The sequence below is a fragment of the Pogoniulus pusillus genome, chromosome 5, assembly GCF_015220805.1.
Source record: "Pogoniulus pusillus isolate bPogPus1 chromosome 5, bPogPus1.pri, whole genome shotgun sequence".
Taxonomy (NCBI): Eukaryota; Metazoa; Chordata; class Aves; order Piciformes; family Lybiidae; genus Pogoniulus; species Pogoniulus pusillus.
Window position 1 is genome coordinate 8,369,899 of NC_087268.1, and position 22,063 is coordinate 8,391,961.

A 22,063-nucleotide genomic window follows, 5' to 3' on the forward strand; every position below is an offset into this window, starting at 1 on the left:
ACATCAGATCTGCATAGAATGCTAAGGATGAGTCATCACCTTTATGGAGATCAGTCTCTCAAGTAAGACTTAGTTTAATTGTTTCCTTTTTGTATGATGCAACAGGAGTAAAATGTCATTTTCTGCTACAGAAACCTATTCTTGTCTAAAAACTACATATCTGGCTTGATTCTAAAACATATGGACACATATGCTGCATTGTAAGGTTTTCAATAGCTGCTCTCTCAATGTTCTAAGCAACCTTTCTGTGCGTGTGGACATTCATGTGTACTCATGTAGACATTTCAGACCTCAGTTTGAATTTCTCAGTGGTATTCATGCTGTTGAATACAAGCCTTGGCTGCTGGGCTTGGTTCCCCAGTATATTTTTGTGAACTTGGTGCTTTTGAAAAGAAAGGAAGGAAATTGCTAATACAGAAGTGTTTGACTACACAGATACAAGACAGGCTTGAAAACTAAGACCTCTGTGAGGCTGTGTTTAGAAAATGAAATTGCAAAGAATTGTATGAGTAACAGAGAACTTCTGTTCTCTTCAAAGTCATCACTTCAGTAGTTCCATATAATATGGAGGCATGCTTTGAGGCACGCTTTGAGGCACTCAGTGAGGCTCACTAATGCTTTCTATTTATGATGCAAGGGTGTTGAAAATAGAGTACATTATCTCTTTCTGTGCAAAGTGCAAATCAAGGATTAACCATGCAAGTAATCAAAGAGTCAAAGAATTGGTTTTGTTGAAAAAGACCTTCAAGGTCATTGAGTCCAACTGTTGACCTAAGGACACCATTAAACCATGTCCCCAGGTGCCATGTCTGTACATTTCCCAAACACCTTCAGGGATGGTGACTCCACCACCTCCCTGGGCAGCCTGTTCCAATGCCTGACCACTCCTGCAGTGAGGACATTTTGTTTTTAATCTCCAACCTAGATATCCCCTGGCACAATTTCAGGCCATTTCCTCTCCTATCACCTGATAGTGAGAAGAGATTGACTCCCACCTCAGTGCAACTTCCTTTTAAGGAGTTAGAGACAAGAGCAGTGAGGTCTCTCCTTTCCCCCTCTACTCCATACTCCACACTAAACAGCCCCAGTTCCCTCAGCCGCTCCCCACCAGACCTGTTGTCCAGACCCTTCACCAGCTTTGTTGCCCTTCTTTGGACCTGATCCAGCACTAAAATGTCCTCCTTTATAGTGAGGAGCTCCAAACCTATTATTTAAGGTGCAGCCTCACCAGTGCCAAGTACAAGGGCACGATCACTTCCCTGTAGCTGCTGACCACACTACTGCTGATCCAGGCCATGATGTTGTTGGCACCCTTCTGGCACCATGCTCAGGTGTCTGTCAACCAGCACCCACAGATAAAACCAGACATGACTGTTGCCAGGAGTCATCATCTATAGACACCTAGCCTCAGGATGCAGTTCTTTCAGAAACAGCAAAGTCATCTCTCAGTGAAGTGAGACTGGCATGTGTTATGCTAGAGAAAATAGAAGCTGTCTTTACATCTGAGAAATTAAAAAGCTTGGTGATCTTTTGAGACAGGTAGATTTAGAATCAATTTTGGTGTTAGTATCTTCTTAACTGTATAACTGACTGCAAATATGCAACAGGGTTTCTGGATTCAGATCAAATCGTCTTCATCTCTTAAAGCCTCAGGATTCTTTTGGGTGTGGTTTGTTGGATTTGTGTTGTTTGGGTTTTTTTTTTCAGTCTACGTTGTGCCTCTTGTCTCCTGATGGAAAATTTAAGTGCTTGAAAGAATTTCTTTTGTTCATTAGTCTGAAATCTACTTCAAAGGCTTTTTGATTGCTTCTGAGAAGGAAAAAAATATTTCTGAATGGAAATGTGGCTGCCTGACAATTATCTAACACATTATACTTCTTAGAAATGAAAATTCAAGTGATTTTTGTTTCTGATCATGTGAAAATAGTTCCTGGTTTTACATAATATATCCAAAATGTGGTAGAGCCTTGGTTTGTTACTGAGACATGAAAAAAGAATGTTGATAGCTTTAGATGTGCATGCATATTGCTCACTGTTGGTAATACTGCAGCCATAGCAGCATAGAATAGAATGGTTTAGGTTGAAAGTGACCTCAGAGCTCATCGAGTTCCAGCTCCCCCACCATAGGCCAGGACACCTCCCACTGGAACACATTGCTCAAGGCCTTATCCAACCTGACTTTGAACACTTCAAGGGAGGGAGCATGAAGGACTGTAGAGAGAGAGAATAAAGGCTGCTAAGCCCTGAAGCTCATCTGCATTTTCTAAATTAAAAGGAGAAGTAGATACTTTAATATATAAAATAAGTATAATAAAATACACTCTATCTGCATACCTCCATTTTTTTGCTCTGAGGAAAGAGAAAAGTTGTCACCCTGAAAGGCAAGGTGTTGCTTCCTGACCTGTAGTATTAAGACAATTACAGTTTTGGTGCTTTGCAGAGATAATGGTTGCATTTTGATTACTTGTTTTTAAGCAAAGCCTAATCTGCTGTAGAGAGACAATTTGCAAAGTGAAGTTGTTTTGCCATTTACTATAGTTAAATACCTATGAACCTGTTTCCTTGCTGCTCTTAGAGACCTGATAAGGGCATTTTGTGTTAGAAAAGTGTAAGGTCTACTTGCCAAATCATTTTATTTTCAATTTTAGTAAATGTTTTTGTTGGTTGGTTTTTTTTGCCTTGCTGTAGGAATCTGATGGCCAAGGCTGTCCTTTCTGCCGCTGTGAAATCAAAGGGACTGAACCCATCATTGTGGATCCCTTTGATCCAAGGGATGAAAACTCCAGGTGCTGCAGTATTATTGATAGCTTTAGTATGCCCATGTTGGACTTGGATGATGATGACGACAGGGAAGAGTCTTTAATGATGAATCGTTTGGCTTCAGTCCGAAAGGTATGTTTTCAACTCCTATACAATCACAGAATGCCAGATGGAATGGGCCCCAGGGATCACAGAATCGTAGAGTGGGTAGGGGTTGGAAATTGTCTAGTCCAGGCCCCTTGCCAAGGCAGGATCACCTAAAGCAGATAACACAGGAACAAGTCTGGGCAGGTTTTGAATGTCTTCAGTGATGGAGACTCCACCACCTCTCTCAGCAACCTGTTCCAGTTCTCTGCCACCCTCAAAGTGAAGTTCCTTCTCATGTTTATATGGAACTTCTAATTTCAAAATTATTATTACCCCTTACTGTCACTGGGCACCACTGAGAAGAGTCTGGCCCCATCTTTCTGGCACCCACCCCTTTCATAAGATCCCCCCCACTTAGCCCCCCCTTCTCCAAGCTAATCAGATCCAGCTCTGTCAGCCTTTCTTCATATGAGTGATGTTACAGAACCAGAAAGGCCTTAATTGTTTACACAGAAACTGAGTTTGAGAGTTTCAGAATAAGCCTTGAATTTAAGAATAAGACCATTCTGATTCTGGAACATCACTTATATGAAAAAAAGTTCAGTGCTGGACCCAGACCTGTTCAACATCTTTATTGATGATCTAGATGAGGAGATTGAGTCCAGCATCAGTAAGTTTGCAGATGACACCAAGCTAGGAGCAGGAATGAGATTTAACAAAGTCAAGAGCAGAGTTCTACACTTTGGCCACAACAACCCTACACAGCACTGCAGGCTGGGGACAGAGTGTCTGGAGAGCAGCCAGGAAGAAAGGTACGTGGGGGTACTGGTAGAGAGTAGGCTGAACATGAGCCAGCAGTGTGCCCAGGTGGCCAGGAATTCTGGGCTCCTCAATTCAAGAGAGATGTTGAGGTACTGGAAGGTGTCCAGAGAAGGGCAATGAAGCTGGTGAGAGGCCTGGAATGCAGCCCTGTGAGGAGAGGCTGAGGGAGCTGGGATTGTTTAGCCTGGAGAAGAGGAGGCTCAGGGGTGACCTCATTGCTGTCTACAACTACCTGAAGGGAGGCTGTAGCTAGGTGGGGGTTGCTCTCTTCTCCCAGACAACCAGCAACAGAACAAGGGGACACAGTCTCAAGTTGTGCCAGGGGAAGTCTAGGCTGGATGTTAGGAGGAAGTTGTTGGCAGAGAGAGTGATTGGCATTGGAATGGGCTGCCCAGGGAGGTGGTGGAGGTCCCTGAAGGTGTTGAAGAAAAGGCTGGCTGAGGCACTTAGTGCCATGGTGTAGTTGACTGGGTGGGGCTGGGTGCTAAGTTGGACTGGATGATCTTGGAGGTCTCTTCCAACCTGGTTGATTCTATGAGAGATTGAGAGAACTGGGGCTATTTAGCTTGGAGAAGGGGAGCCTGGTGGTCATCTAGTGCAATCTATACAACAGCTAAAGCTGTGTATTTGTAAATGGAACTACCTTTAACGAACAGTGAGAGACTGCAGTTCATTCTGTGCCTTTCAGTAGCTCACTGGGTTGACAATGCAAAATGCATCAATACTGCAGCAAAAATACTGCAGTTGAACAGAAGAAAAAAAAAATCCAGATTCTCAGCTGATGTAAACTGAGTTCAGTTTGTTTATAGTGGAGGGAGTGTGATGTAGAACAGCTGAGTATCTTATCCAAAATATGCTCTATGGACATTTCCCTGAATTTTGATTTGTAACAAGCAATACATTTTATATAGAGAGAATATATTATTAACTTGCATATTCATACACACAACAGGCAGAGAATGGTTTAGGTTGGACTGGATGATCTTGGAGGTCTCTTCCAACCTGGTTGATTCTGTGATTCTATGATTATACTTGATTTTCTTAAGTTATAAATCTTTTTGCTTTGTAAAGGTGACCTGGAACCCAATTGATATTGCACATAAGTAGCTTTTAATCACATTCCATGTGATTTGTGGGTTTTTTCCTCTATTTTTTTACATTTTACTTTATTTATTTTATTTCATTTGATTATTTTGTTTCATTTTAATCCCCCCCCCCCATTTTTAACATTAGATACATTTAGTGGGAAAAGTGTATTAGAGATTGTTCATAATAACTTTATGGGTTTGGATGCTGAATGTACTCTGTGTTAGATGTTTTGGTCATAGATACTATGATTTGGTCATAGATACTATGATTAAGAAATGTTTATCTTAAGTCGATAATTTTCACTACTGTATTTTATCCTGGACCAGATCTTGCCATAGACCTTCTTTATTTTCTCTGTTTTCTATATTTTTCTGTATTTTCTCATTTTTTATATTTTCTCTATTTTACCTTTTTCTATATTTTTCTGTATTTTACTATTTACTGAGGTCATCTGGATTGGAATGACTTCTGTAACACCCTACTCTTCCTTTTCCCTATTTTTGTGCTTGGTTAAAAAGGAAAAAAAGAAACAAGGGGCTGTGGGGAAGTGTTTCACCCTCCTGTCTGAAAGCATCTGTCAGTTAACATTGATATTTCTGGTATCCTGCCTAATCTCTGAAGTCATTGAATCATTCCTGTGTTGTGTATCTAATACACCATGGCCTACTCTTGGGAACACTTTATCCTTCCTGGCCAGACTTAAATTGCAGCCTGCAGCCTGACCTCTGTGAAATAGCCCTGAACTGATGGGCTTTTATAATGCTATCACTTCCATGATAAGGTAAAAGTGCATTATGCTTTTATTATCAAAAGAAGGGACAATAGGCATTACTAGAAGAAATCATGTTTTCAGGATCTTCCAAGTGCTTGAGTGCTTCGATGCCTGCTGTTTCTGATGCTGTTAATTTCATCCTGTTCACTGAAAGAAACCTACTAATTATGCCTGAGGTTTCAGAACATTATTTCCCACTCAATAAGCCTCCTGAAAATCTTGAATTATCAGTTAATTTTGGCAATTTTCAGCTGCTCTTCTCATCTCAAAACAGTTACCAGTGGTTGTACAGTGATGCTTTCAGCCACACCACCTTTTGGAACATGACACCCCTTATATGCACCTACCATTCTGTGATTCACAGATTACATCATATTGGAAGGCAGTCTCAAAATCATCTTGTCCAAACCCCTGAAGTCGACACCTTCAACTAGGTTAGGCTGCCCAGGGCCACATCAAGTATGGTCTGGAATGTCTTCAGGAACAGGACATCCCTGGGAAACCTGTTACAGTATTTTACCTCTCTCATTGTGAGGAACTGTGGCTTCATATGGCTCTTCTATGAATCTGTGGTTCTTAGTTTATCACAAGGAATGTCAGATGCTTTCTCAACGTAAAGCTGTTAATCACTGCAAATTAGATGAGCTGATTTTGCCTCAACACATCTGGCTAGACCATGTGCTATTACTGAGAAAATGGTCTGTGACATACCTGGCTAGTAAAGAACTGGGATGTTAAACTTCATAGGAGAGAAAAGTTCCAGGGGCATGAAGTCCTGACACAAATGACTGTAGGCTTTCACTATGTATTGAATAAATACTCAAATCAATCATTATTGTCCTAAAAGCCACATGGGAGGAGGGCTTTTGAAACACTGTAGGAGAGAAGACTCCAGGGTTACCTTATAGCAGCCTTCCAATACCTGAAGCAGGCTACAGGAAAGCTGGGGAGGGACTTTTTGTAAGAGTTGTAGTTAGAGCACAAGGGACAATGCATTGAAACTGGAAGAGGGTAGATTTAGAATGGATGTTGGGAAAAAAGTTGTTGACAGTAAGGGTGGTGAGACACTGAAACAGGTTGCCCAGGGAGGTATTTGAGGCCATGTTGGACAGTACCTTGAGAAACGTGGTCTAGTAGAAGGTGTCCCTGCCCCCTGGCAGGGGAGTTGGAAGTTGTCAAGGTCCTCTTCCAACCCAACCTGTTTTATGATTCTATGTTTCTAAGCTGTTACTACCAGTTTTTGCTTTCCTTGGTGCCCATACTTTGAAATATCTTCATAATGCAAAAAATAATTGCAATAAGCTCATTGTGCAAGTGAGGTTCATCACTCAGTAAAGGGCATGTGCTATTCTGAAGCTGGTTAGAATGTTTTGGTGAGAAGAATTAGACTGCAGACTGTGAGAAGAAAACAGTGGTGATGTCTACTTCACTCGTAGGCTTGCTGAGATGCATAAGATCAAGAATCCAAAAATAGAAAAGGGAGATGCTCTCCCTTATCTGTTGCTGGGCTGTGTGCTGCACTTTTTCTCTCTAACCTAACCTGATTAATCCACCTGCTTCCTAACCCCCTGGCTGACCCTCCATTCTTCCTTGGACACAGGGCAACATCTGGGGTAAGGCAGAGAGGGGTGGGAGAAGGTGGAAGGGCAGCTGAGAGTCCCTCCTAGGGACTTAGGTTTCTAGGAGGGCTGTTGTGTTTCTGTGTTACTTTTACCTTGCCTATTGCTGTATATCACATTATGTACTGTAAATATCTGCCTGTATATTCTGCTGAGCTGTAAACATAAAAGCTTCATTCAATTTCCAGAGACGGATGAGTCTTGTCTGGGTGATTCTCCAAAGTGTGGGAGGGCAGGGAACACCCAAACCATCACAGGGCATGAGTGGGTTTTTGAGTGAGCTCTTCTTGTCAGAATGAGAAGCTGAAAACACTTCCTGGAGTTGTCACCAAAGTGTAAAGAAGATGAATGTTTTGGTCACCTTCTGTGCCTGTATGGATTATGAATATAAGCTGGATATCAGAAGAATAGCAGTTCTGCAGTTCATTACTATGTCTGATGAGTACCCATAAACTGTAAGGGGTACTTGAATTAAGTCTCTGAGGGACCTCAGATTTGGGAAAGAACAAGCACAAAGCTACTTTCTCATTCTTTAATGGATTGAGTAAACTTAAAGAAAAATGAATCATTCTTGCTAGGTGTTGTGTGTGAGTCAGCTGCCGATCAGATGTAAGAGAGGCTTTAGAGCAGTTCACTGCAATTAGTCTGTTTATCTGCCTCATCAAGCAGCTTTTGGTTGTTGGTTGTTGTTTTTTTTTTTTAATTGCCAAATTGTCTTCAGATCTTTCTTTATGAAAGAAAGAATAGTGCCAAAACCTCTGTTAATTATCTCATCAGTGAGAAATTTCCAGCCCCATGGCATCAGATTAGCTAATGCAGTTATTGCCTGAACTTCTCCCTTTTTTCAACATTATAAAATGCATTTCTCAACAGTATGAAATGCACTCTAAAAGAAAAAAGGTGCAGGATACAGGCTCATGTAAATACATCAAATGGCTTTTTTGCATGTCTAGTCGACTATGTTTATTATTCCATAATGTTTCATACTCCATTTTTCCAATGAATTAAGATTTATATCACTTTAGCTTGTACAGGATGTGACTGGATTCACTTCTCTTAAAATAAAGCAAGCGAGTAGTGCTGGTGTTGTTAAAAGCAAATGATGTTGAAGTCCTGAAATAATTGATCCAAGTAGTGTTGTATGGAAACAGAGGAATGCTCTAGCAATATAGGGGACTATGCCATTTTCAGTAGCTTAAAGTGAATTAAACAGACTCTGAGAACACATTCTTATAAAGTCAGGTGAAGTTACCTTATCTGGGAAGTTCATGTCTTCTCTAGAATTTATTTCCTAGCTGTCTGAATGCACCAAAAGCTGAGTTTGTTTCCATCTGTTACTTTAAAATAGTCACAGGAAATTACTGAAGCTGAAAGCCACCTTTTGTCAGGATTAGGCTTCTTCCAGCAGATGATTTAGGTCAGACTTCACAAATCGTGAAGAAACTTTACAAAGACTTAATAAAGCCTGAAGAAGAAGAGACTGAGAGAAGAGTCTTATGGAGGAGTGGCTGAGGGAACTGGGATTGATTAGTGTGGAGAAGAGGAGGCTAAGGGGAGACCTCATTGCTCTCTGCAGCTTGCTCAGAGGAGGTTGGAGTGAGGTGGGAGTTGGTCTCTTCTCCTTAATAGCAAGGGATAGAATAAGAAGAAGTGTCCTGAAATTGTGCCTGGGGATGTTTAGATATTAGGAAAAAAAATCATTGCTAAGAGTGGTCAGGCATTGGATCAGGGAAAGTGGTGGAGTCAGCTTTCCTGGAGGTAACATGGCACTCTGGGACATGGTTTAATGGCCACAGTGGTCTTAGGTTGATGGTTGTACTCAATGATCATAGCTGTCTTTTCCAACCAAACCCTAATTCCATTCTATCAGTACCTCTGTGATTTTTTTTTCCTTCAGTATGACAATTGGGGTTTTTCTGGCCTTTTTGTTTATTTTTCTTCAACAAATTACTGGAATATACATATTCTTTATGTATTCTTTTATTTCCATCACAAGTTAGCAGGGATTTAGTTTTGAGGTAGGACAATTTGTAGACTTCTTTTTTCGTAACTGTAGAATGAGCACCTATACTGTCTATTTATTAAAAGAGCAACTGGGTGTCCATTGTGATATGTAACTACTAGTAATTACCTGACAAGCATCTAATGTTTTAGTCATGGAATGGAAGTTCTGTGCTTGATTTTCATGTAAATAGTAATTGTTCTTTTTTTCCCCTGTCTTTAAGTGCAATGAGAGGCAGAATTCACCTGTGACTTCCCCAGGATCTTCCCCTCTTGCACAAAGAAGAAAACCACTTCCAGACCCTCTGCAAATCCCACATCTTACTCTTCCACCTGTGCCTCCTCGTTTGGATCTTATTCAGAAGGGAGTGGCACGGTCACCATGTGCCAGCCCAACTGGATCACCAAAGGTGAGTCTTACTGAACCATTATTTGAGAAACAGAGACATTTTATTTGATTGCTGCCATGGTGAGGTAGCTTTTTTGCTTTGGAAGACTGAGTATTCTGAATATTTCCATGTGTATTTTCTTTCTCAGAGGTTTGCTCTGTTTAAAAGAACTTAATTCCTTGTAGCTTAGAAAAAACTTAAGATTTGGTCCAAATTGATTAACTATTGTCTCCTTCAGGTGACTTTGGAAAGTGCCTGTACTTTTTAAGATTATATTGGTTTATAATTTAGTGGAAAAGAATGGAAGGTTGAGTAGTTTCATGAGCAGCCAGGAAGAAAGGGACCTGGGGGTACTGGTAGATAGTAGGCTGGAGATGAGCCAGCAGTGTGCCCAGGTAGCCAAGAGAGCCAGTGACATCCTGGCATGTATCAGGAACAGTGTGGCCAGTAGGACAAGGGAGGTTATTCTTCCCCTGTACTCCACACTGGTCAGGCCATACCTTGTGTCCTGTGTCCAGTTCTGGGCTCCTCAATTCAAGAGAGATGTTGAGGTGCTGGAACGTGTCCAGAGAAGGGCAACAAAGCTGGTGAGGGGCCTGGAACACAAACCCTATGAGGAGAGGCTGAGGGAGCTGGGGGTGTTTAGCCTGGAGAAGAGGAGGCTCAGGGGCGACCTCATTGCTGTCTACAACTACCTGAAGGGGCATTGTAGCCAGGTGGGGGTTGGTCTCCTCTCCCAGACAACCACCAGTAGAACAAGAGGACACAGTCTCAAGTTGTGCCAGTGAAGTCTAGGCTGGATGTGAGGAGGAAGTTTTTGGCTTTAAAATTAATTTCATGTTTTAAAATTTAAATAAATAGCAGAGTGTAAGGGAAACAAGATAAGGGTAAAAAAAGAATGATTATGTGATTAAGATATTTTGTATTTAAAATGAAACCCCAACAATTCAGTACTGCTAAGATTCTACTTCAGTCAAACCCCCTGTTTTTCTGAATTGGAAAACAGTAAATACAGCAAAAAATGTTTACCCAGCCATTATCTTCCTCTGTTGCCAGGGAGAATAACTATTTTTCTTAATTAGCAGCTTAATTAAGCACTTTTAAATGTAATATACTATTTATATGAATAGACTTGCAGGCAGAACAACTTTTCTATGAGGAGAGACTGAGGGAGCTGGGGCTGTTCAGTTTGGTGAGGAGGAGGCTCCAAGGTGACCTTATTGTGACTTTTCAGTATCTTAAGGGGTCCTACAAGAAAGCTGGAGAGGGACTTTTTAGGATGTCAGGTAGTGATAGGACTAGGAGGAATGGAAAAAAAGCTAGAAATGGATGGATTCAGACTGGGTGTTAGAAAGAGATTCTTCACCATGAGGGTGGTGAGACCCTGGAATGAGTTGTCCAGGGAGGTGGTGGCACATGCATCCCTGGAGGTGTTTAAGGCCAGGCTGGATGAGGCTCTAGACAGCCTGATCTAGTGTGAGGTGTCCTTGCCCATGGCAAGGGGGTTGGAATTAGATGATCATTGTTGCCCCTTCCAACCCTGACTGATTCTATGATTTTCAATCTAAGGAACAGGTTCAGATTGGATAGTAGTTGAAATTGGATAGTAGGAAAAAATTCTTTGCTGAAAGAGTGCTCAGGCATTGGAACAGGCTGCCCAGGGAGGTGGTGGAGTCACTGTCCCTGAAGATGTTCAAGAAGTGCGTGGCCATGGCACTTTGGGCCATGGTTTAATGGCCATGGTGGGGTTGGGTTGGCAATTGGACGCAGCGATCTTAGAGATTTTCCCCAACCTTAATGATTCTGTGATTCCATTTTGGGGTACTGCTCAAAGAGTAATGCTGAGTAAGCAATGAAGTGAGAACAAATCATACTCTTAATTGATCTTTTCTGTGACCACTATCTCTTAAAACGATAATAATGAGCAAACTTAACAGAGTTGGTGAAAATCCCACCTTTTACCAAGGGAAATAATCTTCCCTGTGTTTCTTCAGGTAGCTGGTGGTAAGAGAAGAACATTTTGTGAAGAGCCAACACAAGCCTTGTTTTGTAAAATACTTTCAGTCGTTTATTCCTAATGAGAGTGTTTTGGATTTACCAGATTTGTGGTTTCAGAAGCTATATATAGCTAACTGCATAATGTGGGATTTTTCTTGAAGATTCACAGAGTGGTTTGTGTTGGAAGGCACCTTAAAGATCATTGAGTTCCAGCTCCCCTGCCATGGCAGGGGCACCTCGCACTAGGCCGTATTGCTGAAGGCCCTGCCCAACCTGTCCTTGAATGCCTCCAGGGAGAGGGCATCCATGAGTTCCCTGGGCAGCCTGTTCCAGTGTCTCACCTTCCTCAAGTTTCAATCCATTCCCTCTCCTCCTAGCTCTGAAAGCCCTTGTAAGAGTCCCTTTTCTCCTAAAATGGTTTCCCCCAGTGCTCAGTACAGGTGAACATTCACCTCCCTGCTCCTGCTGGCCTCATTATTCCTGATCCAGGTGAGGGTGCTGAGCACACTGCTGACTTATGTTGAGCCATCTGTCAAACACATCCCCAGGTCCTTCTCTGCCAGGCAGTTTCCAGCCGCTCTGCCCCAAGCTTGCAGTGTTTTATGGGGCGGTTGTTGTGCAAGTGCAGGACCCAGCTTTGTTAAACCTCATACAACTGACCTTTGCCCATCGATCACAGAACTATTGGGGCTGGAATAGACCTCCCAGATCATCAAGTCCAGCCTGTGACCTAACGCCACCACATCAACTAGACCATGTCACTAAGCACCACATCCAATCTTTCCTTACACACCTCCAGGGATGGTGACTCCATCACCTCCCTGAACAGTCAATTCCACCCCTTTGCATGAGGCAGTGCTTCCTAACATCCAACCTGAACCTGCCCTGACACAGCTTCAGGCCACTCCCTTTTGTCTTGTTGCGAGTTGCCTGGGAGAAGAGCCCAACCCCCCACCTATCTACAACGTCCATTCAGCGAGTTGTCCCCTGAGTTTTGTCTTCTCTAGGCTAAACAGCCACAGCTCGCTCAGCCTCTCCTCCTAAGACCTTCCCTCCAGCCCTCTGGAATCGCTCTCTAGTCTCGTTGCTCTCCTCTGGACCTTCTCCAGCACCTCAGTATCTTTCTTTGCAGTGAGAGGCCCAGAACTGCACACAGTGCTCAAAGTGAGGCCTCGCTAGTGCTGAGTGCAGGAACAGAATGACACCTCTAGTCCTGCTGGCCACACTATTCCTGATACAGGCCAATGGCATCTTGGCCTTCAATGCCACCTGGCCACACTGCTGGCTCACGTGCAGCTGGTTGTAACCCAGCACTCCTGGGTCCCTCTCTGCCAGGCTGTTCTCCAGCATACCCCAGTCTGTAGCACTGCATGTCCTGATCCTTTTGAGGAGCCTCCCTGCCCTCCAACAGATCAATGTTCCCACCCAATACGGAGTCATTTGCAGACATAATGAGGGTGTACTTCATCCTCTCATTCAGACCAGTGGTCAAGGTATTAATGAGAACTGGCCCCTGGAGAGCACTACTAGTGACTTTGTGTGTGTGTGTGTGTGTGTGTGTGTGTTTTCAGGGTCCCTCTGTAATTCCCTTTTGGACATAGGTTTTATTTGGTTTGGGCTTTTTTTTTTTTCTGCAGCAGAAAGTCTGGAAGGATTTGGGGAAAAAACCAATGGGTCAGATAAATCTGCCTCAGTCAGTTATCTGTGCTCCCTTCTACTGCTTCCTTGGTTTACTCATGCAGCAGCAGGAATGGAAGCATGCCAGGTTGCCTACATGATGTGAAACAAGACTAACATTGAACCTACTGGCAATTGTTCCTGTGGTGCCTTGAAAATACCTCAGTTAGAAATCATAAAGATACTTGGTCATGACAGAAAAATGCATACCTGGATGTAACTCTGTGACTTTTTTGTCCTTTTCTGTGTTGTTTAGTCTTCTCCTTGTATGGTGAGGAAACAAGACAAACCTCTGCCAGCACCACCGCCTCCCTTGCGTGATCCTCCACCGCCCCCGCCAGAGAGACCTCCTCCAATTCCACCAGACAACAGGATAAGCAGACACCTGCATCACCCAGAAAGCGTGCCTTCCAGAGACCAGCCAATGCCTCTTGAAGGCTGGTGTCCCAGAGATGTCTTTGGGACAAGTCAGTTGGTAGGGTGTCGAGTAGGGAGTGATGCTTCTCCCAAAGCAGGACTGACTGCAATTTCCAACGTAAACGGGAGGCACAACCGCCTAAGTTCTGAGTCAGGATTTATCAGGAAGCACAGACGTCACGAGCTGCCTGCCGAAGGTGCCAAGGTATGAAAGGAGTTTCAGTTGTTGAATCCTAATTTGATACCCTACTCACACTGGCTACCATACTGCTTGTTATTGGTCAGTTTTGATCTGCTGCTTCTGAATTTTTCCTGTAGATGCTTAATAACAAGCTGGTGAGAAATAAATGGTTCGTTAAATATTGTAATCTGTAAACAATATATAGTCACAGAATGGTTTCAGTTGGAAGGGACCTTAAGCATCATCTAGTTCCAAGCCCTCCCATCATGCACAGGGACAGCTCACACTAGACCAGGTTGGCCAAGGCCTTGTCCAGATGACCACAAACACCTCCAAGAAGGAGGCATCCATGACCTCCCTGGGCAACCTGTTCCACTGTCTCACCACCCTCACTGTCAAGAATTTCTTCCTAATATCCATTCTGAATCTACTCTTCCCAAGCTTTAATCCATTCCTTCTCATCCTATCACTACAAGTCCTTGTAGAAAGTCCCTCCCTAGCTTTCTTGTAGGCCCCCTTTAGGTACTGCAAGGCTGCTCTAAGGAGCAGACCCAGCTCCCTTAGCCTGTCCCCACAGAGGAGATGCTTCAGCCCCCTCTGATCATCTTCATTGCTTCCTTTGAACCTGCACTAGCAGTTTGATATCCTCCTTCTGCTGGGTGCCACAGAACTGGATGAAGTACTCCAGGCAGGGTCTGAAGAGAACAGAGTAGAGGTGCAGAATCACCTCACTGGTCCTGTTGGTCACATTTCTTTTTAAGCAGCCCAGGGCACAGTTGCCTTCCTGTCTGCCAGTGACCATTGTCTGCTCATGTTGAATTTTTCATCAGCTGACATCCGAAGTCCTTCTCCCTAGACTGCTCTCTAGCTATAAGACATGAGAATTGAAGCTACAACTTTAATATGAAGCCTTCAAAAAATAGCTTGGAGAAAAATGTCTATATTTGCTGAGTTTTTTTTAGCAAATCATCCATAGATTTAGTGCATGATAATACTCTCATAGAACCATTAGGGTCATCAATATATCAGTGTATGCTTTGGGAAAGTTACATAGCATCACATCCACTTTAGGAGTTTTTGACATTGGAATTGTGCATATGTTTGGTGATAGAATAGATGTTCCAGTTATCTCTGTCATAGGTGAGGACTTGGTAACTCTTCAGTCTCTAATATATGCAGATGATGTATACAAAAACAATTAAGTTGTCAGATATATTGTGTGCATTGACATAAAAAGCTGAATATTCTAAAGGTCAGTTGTGATGTTCCTCAGTAAAACATCTTTTTCAAAAGAGTATTAATTTAGCCATGAAGTTCAGCACAATCTAATGGAAAAGGTCTAATCTGCTTTGTCCTGAAGAAGGAGTAAACAAATGTACATTCAAGGCCAAGCTAAATGTAGAATCATTTATTGTATCTTTACCACTGGCTATGTGGAATAATAGAATTGTTTTGGTTGGAAAAAACCTCTAAGATCATGGAGTCCAACCTTCAACCTAAGATCACCATGGCCATTAAACCATATCTCAAAGTGCCATGTTCACACATTTCTTGAATGCCTCCAGGGATGATGACTCCACCACCTCCCTAGGCAGCCTGTTCCAAAGCCTGACCATACTTAGAGGGAAGAAATATTTGGCTTCCAGTCTTGAAATATTTATTTTCCTCTGAGGAGTTAGCTGGAACCAAATAGTCTATCTAGTAACTATGATGTAGAACTTCCTCTTTTGGTGACGTTTTAAGCTGAAGTGTTGTACAGCTCCCATGTGGAGTGAGCAGAAGGATGTATGAAAGAATAACTTCAGCTAACAGCTGTGTTGTAAACTCTTGGGAAAGCCTTTATCCATAGTCTTCTCAAGGTCTGTTTTGTAATACCTAGTCAATGAGCATTCTGTGATGATAAACAGGAGGTAACCCCTAAACAGGAGATACTCATGATCTTTTAAGTTCCCTTCTAACCCAAACCATTCCATGATTCTGTGATTTTAACACTTGGGTGATTTTTAGGTCTTTTCAAATGGTCATCTGATAAATGAAGAATATGATGTCCCCCCACGGCTTTCACCCCCTCTTCCAGCTGCCTCCATCACCCCCAGTATAAAGTAAGTTAACTTTATCTCTAAAATGAATGTGTTAGTGTTAGGAAACAGCACTGATTCTCAAGTGCTAAATGAAAAACAGGAAAAAGAATGAAGTGAAATAAAATAATATAACCTCGTGATACATTTTCCTTGAAATTGAATACAGTTTTACAAAGAAAATGTAAATTGTATTTATTGAGAGTTTTATCAGGTCTAATGTTAAACATCATACATGTGTACAGGAGAAGCAACTAATTCATGGCAAATCTTACTAGTTTTAATTTGGCTTGATGTTTTTTGTTACCTTGTGTCTAGCAGGCACGTATTAAGGATGTATAGGCTGAAGGAGAGTATTTTCTGTACTCTACTGAGGTCAATTATGGAACAGTTAAAGCAAAGCTGATCTTTTTCTCATCTTTTTAGGTGCCCTGTTCCTTTAGCAAATCCTCTGTCCGACAAATCAAGGGATCACGCAGATGATGATGATGAATACAAAATTCCATCTTCACATCCTGTAGTACTGAGCTCACAGCCATCTCACAGTCATAATTTGAAACCTCGGTAAGGTCATTTAGAAGCCTTCAAGGCAAATTATTTACAAAAACTCTGCTTTTGTTCCCCAAATTTAATTGAATTCAACATTTATAGTGATGGTTAAGCTTACCTGCCTTCTAAACTGTCTCAGCTTTTCAAGCTCAGATTACTTAATGCCACTGCTTCATTTGACCACAGTCATAAACCTATGAAGTTCGCTTTATTGTGTCTCTCTTGGTACCAGAACTGAGTGATTTTTGATTTTGATTAAAATTTCTACAGTTGATCCTTTGACCAGGAGATTAAACCCTGACAACTCTTGCAAAAATTAATTTTAAGGAGGCTTGCATGCCTGGAATTCCCAAAGTCAGCTTTGAAAGTTGTAAACTTTTACATTTCCTATAGCAGTACTGAAAAATATGTGAATTGGCAACTATAGGTACATCATTTTGTGTACTTGAGTTGGCAACTATATGTACATCCTTTGGTGTACTTCATCTTCTTAGCTTTTTGAGCCTATTTAACAGCATATTTTCTCTGTGCTGCTTCTTCTCAGGAAGAGAACCTTTCCTTTTTGGAATTCAGATGGAATATTCTCTGTTTTGCTTGTAAAGTCTTTCCTGTAGCTCTCCTGTAAACAGCCCTCCTGTAGCTCCCTTCAGGTACTGGAAGACCACTATAAGATCTCCTTGGAGCCTTCTCTTCTCTAGGCTGAATTCTAGCAGCCTGTCCCCACAGGGGAGGTCCTTCCACCCTCTGATCATCTTCATGGCCTCCTTCTCAACCCACTCTTACAGTTCCACTTTCTTCTTGTGCTGGAGGCTCCAGAACTGGACACAATGCCCCAGATGGGGTCTCACAAGGACAGAGTAGAGGGAGAGAATCACCTCACTGATCCTGCTGTTCACACAACTGAGGGCTATATCTAGATTAGTAAGGATCAAGTCTGTAGCAAGGACCAATTGAATCCAAGGACCCCACATCTAAACTATGTTTCGTGGAAGTTCAGACTAGCCCTAACCATGGTCCTATGGCTGGAATGCCCTTGAGTATTTGCAACACATTGGATGAGCTCCTTCAGGACATCTTTTGAGTTAACATCCATCTTCCAGAAGTGATTGAGTCTACGTCCTCTGAGACCCCTCTGCAATATAAACCTAAATGCCACAAGTTGAAATGTCTTGTGGAGATCTGTTCCAACTCATACTCCTGACCCAAACTAAAACCTGCTAGGTGATCCTGCTTTGGCAGTGGGGTTAACTATACAGTGTTAGGAGGTCCATTCCAAGCCCAACCATTCTGTGATTTTGTGATCACTTGGCTGAGCTAATTATAACCTGAATTACTCTGCAGTAGTGCCATGTGAAGTTACCTTGCTCCCTGTGGCTGGTTAGATTACTGGAAATGCAGAATAGTTTCTGGTTAATGTGGAAAATACACTTTGTGATCTGGTGTCTATACTGAAGAGTCAGTGTTAAATCCACTGCATCTGAGAGATTGAGCCAATTTAGTTTCAGAGATAGAAGCAACACTTCCTTTATGACTTCCCTTTGGAAATCTATTAAATAATAACAAAACAGCTCTTCCCATTAGGGGTTTCTTGATTTGTTTTTAAAGTCTTGCAATTATTCTTACATTTATTTCATTACTCCTAGTTACAACTCTTGGGACCACAAACACAATTGCGCTTCCTCTTTCCTGTTTATATATTTTAAATGATTCCAGACCTTTCTTCATTCCTCCTTTCCATATGGTCAGAGCTGATAAGTTTGTTAATGTCTGGACTATTGGTAAAAACCCACGGTCTGAAGTTCCAGCTGCATATAGCTCTAGCAGATTTGCCAGTATTTAGTAATAATAATGCATCATAGGTTGGGATTTCTATTTTGAAGCTGGAATTGCTCACTGTGGTGGCCTTTTTCCAGAGACACTCTCCATTTTTTTCTGAATATGCCCAATCCACAGTTCCAATGACAGGAATAAATTCCTGTTTTCTTCACACTTATTTAAACACTACTTAGTGTTATGAAAAGGTTTTTGTTCTGTGTTTTCCCCTGTTGAACACGGTGACAAATGGCATCCTTCAAGGTTCTGTTCTGGACCCAGTGCTCTTTACCATGTTTGTCATCGACATGTGCAGTGGCATCAAGTGCACCCTCAGCAAATTTGCTGGGTGGTGAGGTGGACTTACTTGAGGGAAAAGATGTCATCCAGAAGGATCTCGACAGGCTTGAGAAGTGGGCCAGTACATGAGGTTCAGCAAGTCAAAGTGCAAAGTCCTGCATCTGCATCATAGAATCATAGAATCAACCAGGTTGGAAGAGACCTCCAAGATCATCCAGTCCAACCTAGTACCCAGCCCTATCCAGTCAACCAGACCATGGCACTAAGTGCCCCATCCAGGCTTTTCTTGAGCACCTTCAGGGACAGTGACTCCACCACCTCCCTGGGCAGCCCATTCCAATGCCAATCACTCTCTCTGGGAAGAACTTCCTCCTAACATCCAGCCTATACTTCCCCCTGGCACAACTTGAGACTGTGTCCCCTTGTTCTGTTGCTGGTTGCCTGGCAGAAGAGACCAACCCCCACCTGGCTACAACCTCCCTTCAGGTAATTGTAGACAGCCAACTGCTTTATTTATGCCTTGCCAACCCCAGGCATAAATACAGACTGGGTGCAGAGCAGGTTGAGAGTAGCCCTGAAGAATACTTTGGGGGTGTTGATTGATGAACTCAACATGAGCTGGCAGCAAATTACATCCTGGACTGCACCAAAAGGAGCGAGGCCAGCAGATCAAGAGAGGTGATTCTTCTTCACTCCGCTCTTCTGAGGTCCCGCCTGGATTAATGTGTCCAGTTCTGGTGTTCACATCATAAAAAAGGACATGGAACTGTTTGAGTCAGTCCACAGGAAGGCCACAAACATGATCCAAGGGCTGGAGCACCTGTGCTATGAGGATAGGCTGAGGAAATTGTTCGGCCTGGAGAGAAGACTCCAGGGGGACTTCATAGCTGCCTTCCAGTACATGAACGGAACATACAGGAAGGCTGGAGAGAGACTTTCCTTAAGGGCATCTAGCAATAGAACAAGGAAGAATGGTTTTAAGCTGAGAGAGAATAAGTTTAGACTTGATTTTAGGAAGTCCCTTAATGTGAGGGCCATGAGAGTTGGAATAGCTTGTCCAGAAAGGTTGTGGATGGTCCCTCCCTGGAGGTGTTTGAGGCCATGCTGGTTGAGGCCTTGAGCAACCAAGTCTAGTTGAGTGTCATCCCTGCCCATGACAGAGATGTAGGACTAGATGATCTCTTAAATCCCCTTCCAACGTAAGTTATTCTATGTTTCTATGATCTTACAAAAGAAACCTTCAATATTTTCCTGTTAAGATGATAGGCAACTTTGGACTGTTTGGTACAGATGACATTCCTGCTGAATTTCATACTGTCATTCAATATTGAGGACATGCTATGCTTCCAGTTAAAATAATAAAAACATAATAAACTGAGGTAGAAGCATCAGCAAGATTCAACTTTTTGATAGAGAAATGAACAGTCACCTGCAAAACTTCTTTAGCTAGTTCAGTTTTTATGTTTTTAAATGCTTCACTAAGCATTGATGCCAGTGGTGTGTTGTAGAGTTCTCTTTGTGGGTTTTTTGTGGCTGTTTGGTTGCTTTTTTGTTTGGTTTTGAGGTTTTTTTGTTGGTTTTTTTTGTTGTTTGTTTGAGTTGTTTTGGTTGGTAGGTTTGAGGGGTTTTTGTTAGGTTTGTTTTTTCCACTTTTTTTTTGTGATTGGTTTGTTTAATGACTTTTCTGTGTACTTCACTGTGGATAATGACCAAAAATCTACATTTCCCTGTATCATATTTCTGCTAGGGAAAACTCCACAGCTGGGAGAGCAAAATAGGATTGAGTCTGTGACTTAACTGTGTGAATAAACTAGTGACCTGAGCTCTGAAATGAGAACTGTTTAATGTTAGTAGTTCTTCAGTCTTGTATTTTCAGGCTTGAGTAAGTTTTTTAAGCCACATCAGTGTCCCTCCAAGAAAGCAGTGTAGCCCTTCAGAGTGTTTTTATTGATGGCTGTGCAGTATCTGCCCTCAATATAAAGCTCCTGTTTTTTAAATTGGTGCAACTTACCAAGTCTTTCACTCATTTTCATATAGTGAGCTGCCAGCTCAGGTACTTGGTCATTCTGGGAGTTCACACTTGGGTAACTGGTTGATTGCTTCCTGTTCAATGTCTATCCTCAGAGTGTGTGAGAATGGTCAATGCACTGGAGTCACGAATGGGACACACAGTGCTGCTTCTGAGATGAAGAAATCCAAACATCCAGAGTTAGGTATGTTTTTTGTTTTTCATTGTTTAGCAAGAAGATGTACTCTGTGCTGTTCTAGGGGTACAGCAAGAAAACATTCACTTCTTGTGATTGTGTCATTCAGGAGATGTCTGTGATGCACCTACTGTTCCGGTACCTTTGCCACCTGCACGACCTCCTACCAGAGACAACCCAAAACACAGCTCTTTGCTCAACAGGACACCCTCCGATTATGATCTTCTGGTGCCCCCTTTAGGTTGCAGACTTTTTGCTGGTCACACTTAATGGTTAACATTACAGAGATGAACCAAAGGGCATGTTTATTCAAAACCAACCAGTGCTGAGCACGTTAAGAGTACCCAAACTCTATGGGCTAAATTTTACAGCTAGAAGTTGGTATCTTTCTCAGTGATTTGTACATGATATCTGTTTGTTAGCCTTCATGAAAGACATTTGAAAAGATGTTCTAAATCTGAAATCAAGCTTTACAGAAAAGCAAACCCATTTTTCCTAAAATATTTTTCCCTCACTTAATATGAAGTTTGAGCATTGAAATTTGATACAAGAATGGAGAGCTATTTCCATTATAGCATAGACAACTCCATTTATTTTGTTAAACACAGAGAAGTGGTATTTAAGTTAAAGAAAATTAAATCAATCATTTTATATCTGTGTGTTTCAATCATTTTATATCTGGGTATTTTCCATTATCAAAGGGCAGTTCAAAATTCATTGCTGCCTCCAGTCAGGAAAAGCTATCTTTTTCAACCTTGGTTTCTGTTCTGTGATGCACAGAAGTCAGTGAGCTCTGCATATGTGTGTGTGTGCATATATATATATATAAAAATATATACAAATGTGTAAAAATAATTCAAATATTTATATATGTATACTGAGACTGTGCTTGGTCACCAAACACACCTGCACTGGCAAACTCAGCTGTGTAATTTTATCTGTCCCTGTTTGTCATCACCCAATTTTCTGGTTCCATCAAACATGTTGAACATCTTCCTGCATTATTCTCTGCCTGCTCCCTGGAGTGCTTCTGACTTGCCAGAGTACACAGAATTGAAAGCAGAAGAACACCCAAAAATCACACTGCTTAATAACTTTAGTCCTGTCTGCAGCACCTTTGTGTAGATGTGATAGGATAGGATGAAATGGGATGAAGCTGGAAGAGGGGAGGATTAGACTGGATATTAGGAAGAAATTCCTTACAGTGAGGGTGGTGAGACACTGAAAAAGGTCACCCAGACAGGCTGTTCCCTAGAGATGTTCAAGGCCGTGTTGGGCAAGGCCTTGAGCAATATGGTCTGGTGGAAG

At 42.1% G+C, this 22,063-nt stretch overlaps 1 protein-coding gene across 4 annotated transcripts in view; it reads left to right on the forward strand.

Moving 5' to 3' along the window:
* CBLB (Cbl proto-oncogene B) overlaps positions 1-22,063 on the forward strand; it is a 136,692-nt gene that overhangs the window by 94,695 nt on the left and 19,934 nt on the right. For 3 of the 4 annotated variants that reach the window (XM_064143147.1, XM_064143151.1, XM_064143149.1), the window contains exons 10-16: positions 2,689-2,892; positions 9,375-9,560; positions 13,471-13,836; positions 15,820-15,914; positions 16,317-16,454; positions 20,676-20,764; positions 20,865-20,996. In XM_064143147.1, the coding sequence (XP_063999217.1) occupies positions 2,689-2,892; positions 9,375-9,560; positions 13,471-13,836; positions 15,820-15,914; positions 16,317-16,454; positions 20,676-20,764; positions 20,865-20,996 (1,210 nt within the window). The remainder of the gene's footprint in view (positions 1-2,688; positions 2,893-9,374; positions 9,561-13,470; positions 13,837-15,819; positions 15,915-16,316; positions 16,455-20,675; positions 20,765-20,864; positions 20,997-22,063) is intronic. The other variant, XM_064143150.1, reaches the window with a different exon arrangement.